This window comes from Scyliorhinus canicula, chromosome 8 (genome assembly GCF_902713615.1).
Source record: "Scyliorhinus canicula chromosome 8, sScyCan1.1, whole genome shotgun sequence".
NCBI classification, from domain to species: domain Eukaryota; kingdom Metazoa; phylum Chordata; class Chondrichthyes; order Carcharhiniformes; family Scyliorhinidae; genus Scyliorhinus; species Scyliorhinus canicula.
The window spans coordinates 140,056,861-140,070,534 of record NC_052153.1 but is presented as its reverse complement, the minus strand read 5'-3'; the positions used below and the strand labels follow the sequence as shown (position 1 = coordinate 140,070,534).

Genomic DNA, 13,674 nt, shown 5'->3' with positions numbered 1-13,674 from the left:
TATGTATACTGTATATACACACACAGGCAATCACCGGCTGCAAGAAACATTCATTTCTGCAAGTACAGCACTTTAGTCGCGCTGACACCCACCTGGCGACGCTTCCGGTCTCCGCTGGCCCCCTTCAATCAGGCTCCTCGCCACCTGACCCCGCCTCCTAGTGTCGTATGGAGAAGCGTTCATCCAATCGGAGGCAGTCAGGGATCTCGCGAGAGGGAAGGCACTGCCGGGATTTCTAACGGTTTTGGAATGTCGGTGGATTTGAACCCAACGGTTAAAAGATGGAACGGAGAAAAGTTGGCGGTGGAGCAAACAGCTGGAAGTAAAGACAGGGATAACGTTATCGGATGTTGTAAATGCATTACTGTCACGAAGGCAAAATAGCCCTGTCTTATCAGGGTGGTAGGTTTGTATTTCTGCTTGAGTTCGGGGAGGGATGTTCGGAATGTATGGGGAAGAGAGGGGCCCGGCAGTTTTGGTGGAGGGAGGGTCGAGGGTTCGGTTGAGCAGTTATGAGGGGGTCGGCCCAGGCACATCCCTTCTCCGGCCTGGTAGAACCCCCCCGTCCCCGTCCCCGTCCCCGTCCCCGTCCCCCCGCTGCTGCTGCCTTCGCTACAAAATCATCGTTTTTTATAACATAAACTAATGTTGATTGGCAATTGGTATATAACTTTTATAGGGCCTATTAAATCCTTTAGGTCAGAGCTCTTTACCAAAATTAATATTATTGCATCCCAAAAACTTGTTATCTCCAAACATGTTAATGATGAATCCACACTCTTTCCCCTTCCCCTCCCCAGTCGAAAAATATAGCCTCTTTTAAAAAGCTGTCCAATTAGTCACACTTCCCTGCTCTTTCCCTGCAGTTGTTCCTCCCTTAAAGTGTTTATCCATTTCCTTTTTCAAGTTTACTATTCAATCTGCTTCCAACACCCTTTGAGGCAATACATTCCAGATAATCATAATTCATGATGCAGTAATGAATGAACGTTGAAAGCGTTAGATGAAATAAGGTGGGAGGTTAATTAAATTACAGCTAGGGCAGAAGCCCCCCACCGGGATAATCACCTGGAACGTAAGGGGACTTAACGGCCCAGTGAAGAGATCCAGAGTCCTCACCCACCTCAGAAATATGAGGGCCGACATAGTCTTCCTCCAAGAGACGCACCTGAGGGAGCAGGACCAACTGCGGGTAAGAAAGGGTTGGGTGGGACAAACCTACCACTCCTGCTATGGGACAAGGGCCAGGGGGGGTGGCGATCCTGTTCGGCAAGAGGACGATGTTTAGGACGACAAAGACGGTTACAGACCCGGGGGGCGGTATGTCATGGTCAGTGGGGCCCTGGATGGGGCACCGGTAGTTCTAGTCAACGTGTACGTGCCCAACTGGGACGACACGAGTTTCATCAAAAAGACCATGGCAGAAATCCCGGACATAGCGACGCATCGACTAATCATGGGGGAGGACTTCAACTGTGTACAGGATCCAAAGATGGACAGATCAAACCACAAAATGGGGAAAACCTCAAGCATGGCAAGGGAACTCAGTCACTTTATGGAGCAGATGGGAGCAGTGGACCCCTGGAGGTTCGCCCACCCGGGAGAGAAAGAATTTCCTTCTTCTCCCCAGTACACAACGTGTACACCAGAATTGACTTATTTGTGGTGGGGAAAACGGTGCTTTCAGGGATAGACAAAGTGGAATACTCCGCAATTGTGATATCAGACCACGCTCCACACTACATGGACGTGCAGCTAGAGACGGGAAGGGCCCAGCGCCCCACATGGAGGTTGGACGGTGCCTTACTAGCCTTCAAGCGAAAGTGACAAGGCCTTCAGCGAAAGGATAGTGCGGGCCATAGCAGAGTATAAGGAGAATAACTAAAACGGGGAGGTCTCACCCTCCACGTTCTGGGAAACGCTTAAGGCCGTACTAAGAGGGGAAATCATTGTCTTCAAAGCGCAAAGAGATAGGGAGGAAAGGGTGGCTAGGCAGAAGCTGGTTGACTCCATACTGGAGGTAGACCGTAAATACTCCGAGGCCCCGACCGTAGAGCTCCTGCTGGAGAGGAAAGAACTACAAAGGAACTTTGACCTGCTCTCCGCCAGGAAAGCAGTGCACCAACTCCGCCAGGCGCGTGGGACCCTGTACGAACACGGAGACAAAGCCAGCCGCCTGTTGGCGCACCAGCTGAGAAAGCAGGCAGCCACCAGAGAAATTGCGCAAACCAGGGGCACCGGAGGCACGTAGGAAACAGAACCAGAGAGGATTAACAAAACCTTCAAGGCCTTCTACCAAGAGCTGTACACCTCCGAGCCCCCAACGGGGAAGGCTGGGATGAACCGGTTCCTTGATGGACTGGGAATACCAGTCTTAGGAGAGGGCAGAAAACGGGACCTGGAAGCACCACTAGCACTGGGAGAGATCATGGACAGCATTAGCTCCATGCAGACGGGGAAGGCGCCGGGACCGGACGGATTCCCGGCGGACTTCTACAAAGAATTTGTGACAGAGCTGGCCCCGCACCTGCGGGAGATGTTCACAGACTCGCTAGCTAGGGGCACACTGCCACCCACGTTAGTACAGGCCTCAATCTCGCTGATACCTGACAAAGACCCAATGGAATGTGGGTCATACAGACGCCAAAATACTGGCCAAAATCCTAGCCAAAAGGCTAGAAGACTGTGTACCCGAAGTGGTCGCAGAGGACCAGACGGGCTTCATCAAAAGTAGACAGCTTACCTCGAACATCAGGCGCCTGCTGAACGTGATAATGACCCCCTCCGGGGAGAGAACACAAGAGGTGATCGTCTCCCTGGATGCAGAAAAGGCCTTCGACAGAGTCGAATGGAAATACCTCATAGAGGTACTGGAGCGGTTCGGGCTTGGAACAGGGTTCACCACTTGGGTAAAGCTCCTATACAACGCTCCCATGGCGAGTGTACGGACCAACAATACCACTCCCAATACTTCCAGCTGCACAGGGGCACCCGACAAGGATGCCCACTGTCCCTGCTGCTGTTCGCACTAGCAATCGAACCTCTAGCAATTGCGCTCAGGGCAGCAAAAAATTGGAGGGGGATCCGAAGGGGAGGCAGAGAGCACAGAATCTCGATTTATGCAGATGACCTGCTCCTCTACATCTCGGACCCAGAGAGCAGCATGGACGGAATCATTGTGCTCCTGAAAGAGTTTGGAGCCTTCTCGGGCTACAAACTCAACATGAGCAAAAGCGAGCTCTTCCCATGATTGGAAACGGGTCCACAAATGGAACCTCACCAGTCTGACGGAGGAAGTAAAAAAGGACCTGCAAAGATGGAACACACTCCCACTCTCCCTCGCGGGGAGAGTCCAGACGATCAAAATGAACGTACTGCCCAGGGGCGGCGGGGCGGGGGGCTAGCCCTCCCAAACCTACAATTCTACCACTGGGCGGCAACAGCCGAGCGAGTAAGGGGATGGATCCAGAGGCTGAGTGGGTGCGCGCGGAGGAGGCCTCCTGCATGGGGACCTCCCTCCGGGCCCTCGCCACGGTAGCACTCCCATCCCCACCCAAAAAACACTCCAGCAGCCCAGTGGTGACAGCCACCCTCCAATCCTGGAACCAATTGCGGCAGCAATTTGGCCTGACCAAAATGTCGGACAAGGCTCCCATCTGCAACAACCATAGGTTCACACCAGCACTGGCTGACACCACCTTCAAAAGTTGGAGGCAGGAGGGAGGGACACTGACAGTCAGGGACCTATACGTGGACGGCAGGATCGCAACACTGGACGAACTGACATAGAAATTTTGGCTAGCTAGGGTGAACGAGCTACGGTATCTGCAGCTCAAAAACTTCTGGAAGACCTACTGGATCAAGTATCCTAGATAAAGGGAACTGTAGCGACATGTATGACTGACTGGTAGAAAGGGCCGACACCGTACTGGACGCAACAAGAAAGAAATGGGAGGATGACCTGGGGATTGAGATAGGGTGGTGACTCTGGAGCGAAGCACTGCATAGGGTCAACTCCACCGCTACGTGCGCAAGGCTCAGCCTGACGCAACTGAAAGTGGTACATAGAGCCCACTTAACAAGAAACCGTATGAGTAGGTTCTTCCCGGAGGTGGAGGACAGATGTGAACGGTGCCAAAGAGGCCTGGCCAACCATGCCCACATGTTCTGGTCTTGCCCCAGACTTGTGGAGTACTGGACAGCCTTCTTCGAGGCTATGTCCAAAGTGGTGGGGGTGAGGGTTGAGCCATGCCCGATAGTGGCGGTCTTCGGGGTTTCAGACCAGCCAGATCTATTCCTGGGGAGGAGGGCGGATGCCCTTGCCTTTGCCTCCCTGATCGCCCGCCGTAGAATCCTGTTTGGCTGGCGGTCAGCAGCACCACCCAGAGCTGCAGACTGGCTCTCTGACCTCTCGGAATCTCTCCAAATGGAGAAAATCAAATTCGCCATCCGAGGGTCAGACGACGGCTTCCACAGAACGTGGGAGCCATTCATGCAACTGTTCCGGGACCTGTTTGTGGCCAACGAACAAGAGGAAGAATAGCCGGGTGGCCAAGGATCAGGGGAAATGGAGGGGGGGGGGAGCTACGGGTTCATTATGGGGGTTTGTTCTAATGGTTTTATGCTTATTTATTTTTCTTGTTAATTTATTGTTTTTGTATTGGAAGGGAGGGGTTATTGTTTTTCTCTGTTGTGATAAAATTTGTTGTTGAAAAATTGAATAAAAATTATTTCAAAAAAAATTTTTTTTTAAAAGAGAGCTGGGGGGGTGAGGGGTGTAGGGGGTGAGTGCTTCATTGGGATGGTGTGGGAAGACTGGGTCGCGTGGGGTAATGTCTATTTAATTGTTATTCTATATTCTCTTTTTACACTATGTTAATATTCACTCTAGTTAGTTTTGTTATTATTGTTATTACTGTTCTTTGATGAAAAATTCTGCAAAACCTGAATAAAAATACTTTAAAAAAAAAATTACAGCTCAAAGCAGTGAAATCAGTTCATGCTGTCCGTTATTAGCTTCCTAGTATCACTTGAAGGATTATTTTCCAAACATACACTTTCTATATTTAACTCAGCCTGTTGGAGCCAACTTTATTTATTTTTAAACTATTAACAATGGGCAGTTTAAATTTCATATTACTGTTCTGAAGTATTCTGATTCCATAAGACATGGGAGCAAAATTAGGCAGTTTGGTCCATTGAGTCTGCTCCGCCATTAATAATAATAAGAAGAATCGCTTATTGTCACAAGTAGGCTTCAATGAAGATACTGTTAAAAGCCCCTACTCGCCACATTCCGGCGCCTGTTTGTGGAGGCCGGTACAGGAATTGAACCCGCGCTACTGGCCTTGTTCTGCATTACAACCCAGCTGGTTAGTCCACTGTGCTAAACCAGCATTCCAACATGGTTGCTATGTTTCTCATCCCCATTCTCCTGCCTTCCCACTATCTCTGATCACCTTCTCAATCAAGAACCTATCAATCTCTGTCTTAAAGACACTCTGATTTGGCCTCCACGGCAATGAGTTCCACAGATTTGCCACTGCTGAATAAATTCCTCCTCATCTCAGTTTAAAAGGATCGTCCCTTCAATCTGAGGCTATGGCCTCAGGTTCTAGTTTTTACTACTAAGAGAAACATCCTCTCCACGTCCACTATATCTAGGCCTCTCAGAATCCTGTAAGTTTCAATAAATTCTCCCTCGTCCTTCTAAACTCCAACCAGTACAGACCCAGAGTCTTCAACTGCTCCTCATATGCCAAGCTCTTCATTCCAGGGATCATTCTTTTTTTAAAAATATTTTTATTCTCCTTTTTCACATTTTCTCCAAAATTTCCATCCACCAACAATGAGCAGTAACGAATATACTGTCAATCCCCATATCAACAACAATCTCATCCTCCCACCAACCCGCAAACAACTGCCCGCATGTTAACATAAACAAATAACAAAAAGGAATCAGGAATCACCCATAGTCACCATTAACACATACAGTCCCCCTCCCAAACCCCCCCCCAATCACTAGTGTTCGATGTTACCCAATTCTTGAAAGTGCATAATGAATAATGCCCAGAACGTAGAATCCCTACATCCTTCCCCTCAGTTCAAATTTAACCTTCTCAAGAGTCAAGAATTCTAACAGGTCCCCCCGCCACGCCAGGGCACAGGGTGGAGAGGTTGCTCTCCATCCCAGTAGGATCCGTCTCCAGGCGATCAATGAAGCAAAGGCTACAACATCTGCCTCCGCACCCGTTTCCAACACCGGCTGGTCTGACACCCTGAATATGGCCTCCCGAGTGCTCAGGACCTGTTTCATGTGCACTACTTTAGAGATTACCTGAAAAGCCTCCATCCAGTTTTGGACAGGATGAAATCATATGAACGTGACTTACGCCACCGCTGCCCCCCTCCCTCCCCCCCCCACAATGTTCGCACACATCTTCTACCCCCTCAAAGAGCTGGCTCATCCTCCCCCGTGTGAGGTATGCTCTATATACCACCTTCAGCTGTAACAGCTCCAACTTTGTGCATGAGGTGGAGGCATTCACTCTCCGGAGCACCTCACACCAGAACCCCTCCTCCATAGCCTCTCCCAACTCTTCCTCCTACTTTGCTTTGACCCCTTCCAGTGGTGCCTTCTCCTCTTCCAAAACAGCCCGTACATCGCTGACACTACCCCTTCTCCAGTCCCCCTGTCGTCAGCTCCTCCTCCAGCAATGTGGAGGCCGGCTCCACCAGGAAGCTCTATCTCCTTCCTGGCAAAATCTCAAACCTGCATGTATCTAAACATTTCCCCCTGCTCCAGCCCATATTTCACTCCCAGTTCCGTCAATCTTGCAAACCAACCCCCAAGAAACAAATCTTTTAGTGTCTTCATCCCCTTGTCCTCCCATTTCCAAAAATTTCCATCCCATTTCCCTGGCTCAAATCTGTGGTTCCCCCAAATTGGCATTTCTCTTGACCCTGCCCTCAACCCGAAGTGTTGGCAAAACTGCCTCTAAATTTTCAATGAGCCTATTATTACCGGACGCCCTGAGTATTTCCCTGGGGCTATCGGGAACGACACTGTTGCTAGAGCCTTCAATCCCGACCCCCTACACAAAATTTCCTCCATTCTGACCCACTGGGAATCAACCCCTCCGACCCAGCTCTGCACCTTCTCCACATTTGCCGCCCAGTAATAATACATTGTGTTCGAAAGACCCAAACCCCCTGCCTGCCTTCCCCTCTGTAGCAGCACTTTTCTAACTCTGGCCACCTTCCCTCCCCATATGAACACAGTAATGATTCCTTCAATCTCTCTCAAAAATGCCTTTGGCAGGTAAATCGGCAGTGTTGCTCGTTTTACTGGAGTGTGATTAACACGCCTCCGTTTAAAGGCCGTGTGCTTAACACTACTATAGCTCTGTATGTGTAATTATGCTCGGAGTCGCCAGGTGCCGTATTGAGACACCGTCACAAGTATATCAAGGTCAGGTTCAAAGTAATAAATCCGTACACCGATTAGTAAGTCCAAACGATTGGTGTTTATTATAATAAATATAATAAATACACATGCATACGCTAAAGAGACTAACTTACTTCTAATACTAAACAACTAAATACTTATCTAGACAGGAACAGGCAAGGTCAGGCAGCAAGGCCTTCGTCCCGTTCTTGGTCTGTAACTTTCTGATTCTCAAAGTTGTCAAGGGCTAGCAAGGTCTGGATCACGTAGCAATCGTTGTGTTGGCACTTACAGTTCGATGGCTGAGGCTCAACGGCCGGTGATGAAACTGGAGTCCGGATGCGATGTAACAGGTCTGGGCCGGAGCAAAACAACAGACCGAACCATGTGCGGGACCTACTCTTATAGGTCCTAGAAGTCCGTGCCCCTTGGGGCGGGTTCTTTCACCTGCTAGGTATCGATTGGGTCTTTCCCAATCGATATCTTTCAAACTCCCCAATCTTAGGGTCGTTCCTCGATGGGTGGGGCGGTCCCTACGGCTCTTTGTGTTGGTTGCTTTGGCGCCATTCTGTCTGGGTGTCTATGGAAAAGTATCCATTGATACTTAAATGTTTCTATTGTCCGGGGTCTGGATCTGGATCACCTCATTACTATGCAGATCTGTTTCCCATTTGCACCTTTGGCTGAAACTCTGCACCTGGCTAGAAATTGGTTTCTGTACGTGCAGAATGCAAAACAGTCTTCTGCAAGCTGTTTGTCCTCACTATGACTGTTTTTCCCTGCAGTCTTAGCATTTCTCCATTTTGTAGCCCAGTGTCCATCTTAGATGGCTACAGCAGGCATTGGAAAATAAACAAAAATCGCAGAAACAAGTTTGTTTTAACCACCTGTACCCGACCCGCCAGTGACAGAGGGAGACCATCCCACCTTGCCAGATCAGTTTTCACTCACCCAACAAACTAGAAATGTTGTACCTATGGACCGCCCCCACTCCCGAACAATCTGCACCCCCAGGTATCTAAACTGAGTCCCTGCCTTACGGAATGTCAGCCCCCCACCCCCGGCCGAGACACCACAAAATACTCTTGTCCAGATTTAATTTGTACCCCAAGAAAGACCCAAACACCTGAAGCAGCTCCAATATTCCCCCTATCAACAAACTCAGTTCCAACACGTATAACAACAAGTCATCGGCATATAACGACACCCTATGCTCTATTCTCCCCTTCCCCCCGCCCCGCATTATACCTTTCCATCCCCCCAAACTTCTTCACCCAATAGCCAACGGCCCAATCGTGAGTGTAAACAGCAGGGGGGGGGGAACATAGGACATCCCTGCCTAGTCCCACGGTGGAGAGAAAAGTATCCCCAAATCTTGGCCCAATCCCAAACCATTCCAGAACTGCCATCAAGTACCCCCATTCTACCCAGTCAAATGAAATGAAAATCGCTTATTGTCACGAGTAGGCTTCAATGAAGTTACTGTGAAAAGCCCCTAGTCGCCACATTCCGGCGCCTATCCGGGGAGGCTGGTACGGGAATCGAACCGTGCTGCTGGCCTGCTTGGTCTGCTTTAAAAGCCAGAGAAATGCTTTCTCGGCTTCCAATGCCACAACCACATCTGTTTTCTTCCCTTCGCCAGTGTCATAACCACGTTCAATACCCTCCTAATGTTCGAAAAAAGCTGCCTCCCTCTCACAAACCCCGTCTGATCTTCACCTATCACCTTCGGGAGGTCCAGGGATCATTCTTGTGAACTTCCACAAGTAAATATCTATTTGGCAGTTGCAAAAACCTTTTGTCTCAATCATTACCTTCAGTTTACAAACACAAAAATCAAGAAATTAACAATAAAGTACCACATGAAAAGGTGACCAGCAGAAAAATAATTTGCAACTCAAACGTAGACCCAGTCAAATGGACCAAAGTGATTTTTGTTTTGGTAATCCTGTATCTTACTAAGTTTCTAAATATTTAGAAATACAGACTACTATAAAAGAATAATATGATGATCATGTCCTAAAGCTTGCCACCCCCACATTGATTCTCTATATACCTCCTGCTGCCTCAGGAAGGCAGACAGCATTATCAGAAACCCCTCCCAACCAGGCATTACCTTCTTCCAGACCCTTCCATCAGGCAGAAGGTACAGAAGTCTGAAGACCCGCATATCCAGACATAGGAACAGCTTCTTCCCCACAGCTACAAAACACCTCAACGACTCCCCTTCAGATTGATCTGTTCCCTGTAGGAACACGATTCACGATGCCTATGCTGCTCTTGCTCATGTATTTGCTTTGTTTGGCCCCTTGTTCCACAGTGTAACCAATCACAGTTTGTCGATGTACCATTTGTCAATGTTCTCTGTTGATTATTCTTTTTGTCTGCTATGGATGTACTGTGTACATTTCCTCGGCCGCAGAAAAATACTTTTCACTGTACTTGGTACATGTGACAATAAATAAAATCAAAATCAAATCAAACTAGGTGCCAGAGTTAGAAGATTAATGTCCTTGTGCCAGCATATTGCCTTTCTGGAGCGTTTCAGCTGTGAAGAGAGGCTGGCTAGGCTTAGATTTTTTTCAGAGCTGAGAAGGCTGAGGGTGATCGAGGCTTAAATTTGAATCTTTTCATTCCTGTTTTGAAGGTATAGCCCATTTGCCTTTGTCGGTTCTTCTCTCAGTATTGTCACACTTGCTCTCGGGTTTGATCTTCACACACAACACTCCATCCACGGGAGAAGCAGGACATACAAAAGTGCCTATTGTTATGAATCCAATTTATCCTGTGTCCCTGGTTGCTAATTTAGCAGTCTGTGGAGACTTTAACATTTAAGGTACTGAATGTTCCCAAACTAGTTGCATTCGTCCTTCCAATCACCAAGGGTGGAACCCTCTGTAGTGTTTTGATAGGTCACCAGATCGGTTCAGTGAGCTGCTAATCTTGAAGCAGTCTGCCAACCAACAAGTGTCACAAAGACAAAATGGACAGAAACCAATCTTAGTTAAGTTACAAGAAAGGAGCAGGGAAACAGGCTCAAACTGATAGACTGCTATTAGGGCAATGGTACCCCTTTGGAGTAGTGGTGTTCTGCTTTTCACAATCATAGATCTGAAAGTATGCTTGCAAGCTAGTGTTTGAGTGAATTGAGGGAAAGGGAATCTTGAGATTAAAACCTTACGAGGTGGATCATTGTTAAAACCGTCCGAGTGGGAGCGACCTTTGGAGAGAATTCCAAGACAGGATTTTCAAATGTGGAAATTTGAAACCCTTGTGCGAAAGGTGAAATTTCAGTGAGATTGGTTTGCTCACAATGAGGCAAATGTCTGGGTGGAATCAGATTTTGTTGCACCTGTCATTTACTGTGTAGTGTGATGTATTTGACCACAGGCTTGTTAATTCATATGTGCCTCATGCTTAGCCTGAATGTTAGATTATAAGATAAATATTTATACGTTGTTTTATCTTACTGAACTTGTATAGTATAAAAACCCTTGTGACTTTATTCACTTGATAAGCCAGCTTTATCTGCGAAAAACAAAACATCATCGGTCCCTAACTGTCTCACTCCCCACGATCTGGAGTCTGGTCAAGTATCATAACACTACAAAAAAATCAAGGTTTCAGAATAATCTCGCAAGTTTGAACTTCTGCAACTAATTAATTGTTTTGGAGGGAGTGTTAACTTTTAATCAGCTGGTTAGGAATTATGTTTCGAACAGATTTGAAATATTATTCCACCAATAATAACAGTCGCTTCATTTGTTGCATTATGTGGCAAACACTTAAGGAGTTTTACATTTTCACTTAATTTTGACTTTACTATCAAAAGACAGCCATTGTTGCATTGTAAATGGGTTCTTGTTGCTACAGATTATAAATAATCTTGCGCGTTATAGCCCTTATCTATGAAAGTTATGTTTTACATACAATTACATTCCATCCTCTCATTTTGTGGTGGTGAATTGTAACTTCTGTTGGACAAGTTAAGTTGATGCAGTATATTAGGGGAGGCAGTAGCGTAGTGGTATTGTTGGTAAAAATCTGGGGACCCAGGTTCGAATCCCACCAGAGAAGGTGGAATTTGAAGTCAATTAAAAAATATTTGGAATTGAAAGTCTAATGATGACCATGTCGGTTGTCATAAAACTAATCTGGTTCACTAATGTGCTGTACATTATGCCAGTGGGGCAGACTGCCTCCTCCTGACGTCAGCGTGCTGTCCCAGTACCGTCGTCTCCTGGCGTCAGCGCAGTGTCCCAGGACCAAATTTATTTTTTAATAATAATTTTTATTAATGTCACAAGTTGGCTTACATTAACACTGCAATGAAGTTACTATGAAAATCTCCTAGTCGCCACACTCCAGCGCCTGTTCGGGTACACTGAAGGGGAATTCAGAATGTCCAATTCACCTAACCAGCTCGGCTTTCAGGACTTGTGGGAGGAAATCGGAGCACCCGGAGGAAACCCACGCAGACACTGGAAGAATGTGCAGACTCTGCACAGCCAGTGACCCAAGCCGGGAATTGAACCCAAATCCCTGGCACTGTGAAGCAACAGTGCTAACTACTGTGCTACCGTGCTGCCCAGTCTTCCTGCCAGAAGCGGCAGCAGAGAGTAGATCACACGCCCAGTATGTATACTGACATTAAGCGCTCCATGCTTTGAGTGTGAAATCAGACGAGAGATTCCTCTATTTTGTAGCTGCAAGCAAGCAAGAGGACTGAAGAACTGAGGGTGGATCATTTTGTAATAAGGAAGAGCAGGCCAGGATCTCACAATTGAATCTGGTGGAAAGAGCTCAGGAGAGTCCATGGCAGGACAATGCAGTGCTGGTGTGAGCTCTGATGCACATCCCATTAAGAAGAAGCTGAAATCCTGAACAAAGCAGTATTATGATTTCTTGAGGTATGGCTTTATTAATTGTGCCAATACAAATCCGAATGCAAAGCCCAAGTGTGTTATGTGCAGGGAAGATCCTTATAGTTTGCGCTGCTTGGCAAGGTCTCATTGCTTATATATTTGTACAATATTTGTGCATTTGTTCTTTCTATGCTAATCAAGTATGGTAATTAGGTTGATGTATGTAAGTTTGCCATGTATATGAAATTAAAGTCTTCCTTTCTAGAAAGGAAGCAAAAGCACTATAACTAGCTCAGAACATCTTCAAAATGCCTGCAAGCATGCAGAAGTTAAATTGCGCTTCTACAATTTTTGGAAACTCCTGTAAATTATCAGTAGTTTTCTATTTAACTTTTATATCATATGCATGCTGTTTATGAAATGCAATGAGGCTCTCATGTATTTGTAGTTGCCAGAATGTATACAAAGGATCAACAGATTACATGTGTTGATTTAAAAAACCTAGAAAATGACTTACTGGAAATTTTCTCAGAACTTCTTTTGTTCCACCACTATCACTTGCATAAACAGGACTTCCTTCAAATTTCAGCTAAAGTTAGGAATAGATGAAATGCTGAGAAAATTCCTGGAAATTATTGTGCTAAAGCACAATATTTATTTCAAAATAAGACTAATGTTTATTCATTAAAGCATTTTTTTTGAGAAGCAAAAAAATTGATTGTTTGCATTTTCCAAACCCTGAACGAACAGCAAATTGTTTATTACAGAATATGTCTACATTTTAAGTATGCAGAAAATAAAACGAATTGTGCACATTATGCACGGTGACATTTTACTAGTACTCAATTCTGTCTGTTTGTTTGGAATGCAGATGGGCATGTATAATCCCAGACAAACAGATAAAAGAATCAATTGGACAGGTAGAAAGAGAGAGACTCCAGCAATAAGACCTTTGTCAAAGACTTCTGACAGAATGTATATATCATGCGGAGAGATTTGATATAGTTACAAAGGCAGCTACCAACATGATGGGAAAGATAAGCAGAATCTTGTTGGAGACTCCCTAATCAGGTCTGTCTTATTTACTCAAGTTACCTTCAAGTTAGAACATGTTCTATTACATTTCTACATTGTGTCTGTGCCATACACATCTAACTAACATCAAAAGCTAGTGGTCTGTGTTTTGAATTTTTGCCATCTTATGACAACAGAAATAGCTAGTAGGCACTATGAAAGCACTTAAATCAGGCTCTGTTGCAGTATTGGGCAATTAGCAGTTTTGCAATATAATATGCAGTCTGGAAGGAATTCTCAACTTTTAGAACGCACTGCATAAATTATATTTGATGGAAAACAGATAAG

General features: G+C 46.2%; 1 protein-coding gene and 1 long non-coding RNA gene across 8 annotated transcripts in view; one reads left to right on the top strand and one right to left on the bottom strand.

The window, feature by feature from the left end:
• The window catches only part of ccnh (cyclin H), a 71,724-nt gene extending 71,548 nt beyond the window's left edge, over positions 1-176 (bottom strand). Inside the window, exon 1 of one of the 7 annotated variants that reach the window (XM_038805335.1) lies at positions 93-176. Coding sequence is in view for 1 of the 7 variants with exons in the window: in XM_038805343.1 (XP_038661271.1) it covers positions 35-50 (16 nt within the window). In the remaining 6 variants the exon portion in view is untranslated. Of the gene's footprint in view, positions 1-24 lie in introns of all 7 variants that reach the window. The other 6 variants (XM_038805333.1, XM_038805338.1, XM_038805340.1 and 3 more) reach the window with 6 other exon arrangements.
• On the top strand, positions 164-12,246 carry LOC119970542. The gene is made up of 2 exons (XR_005461642.1): positions 164-406; positions 12,154-12,246. It is a non-coding gene; the product is annotated as an uncharacterized LOC119970542 (long non-coding RNA).
• Positions 12,247-13,674: the final 1,428 nt, after the last annotated feature.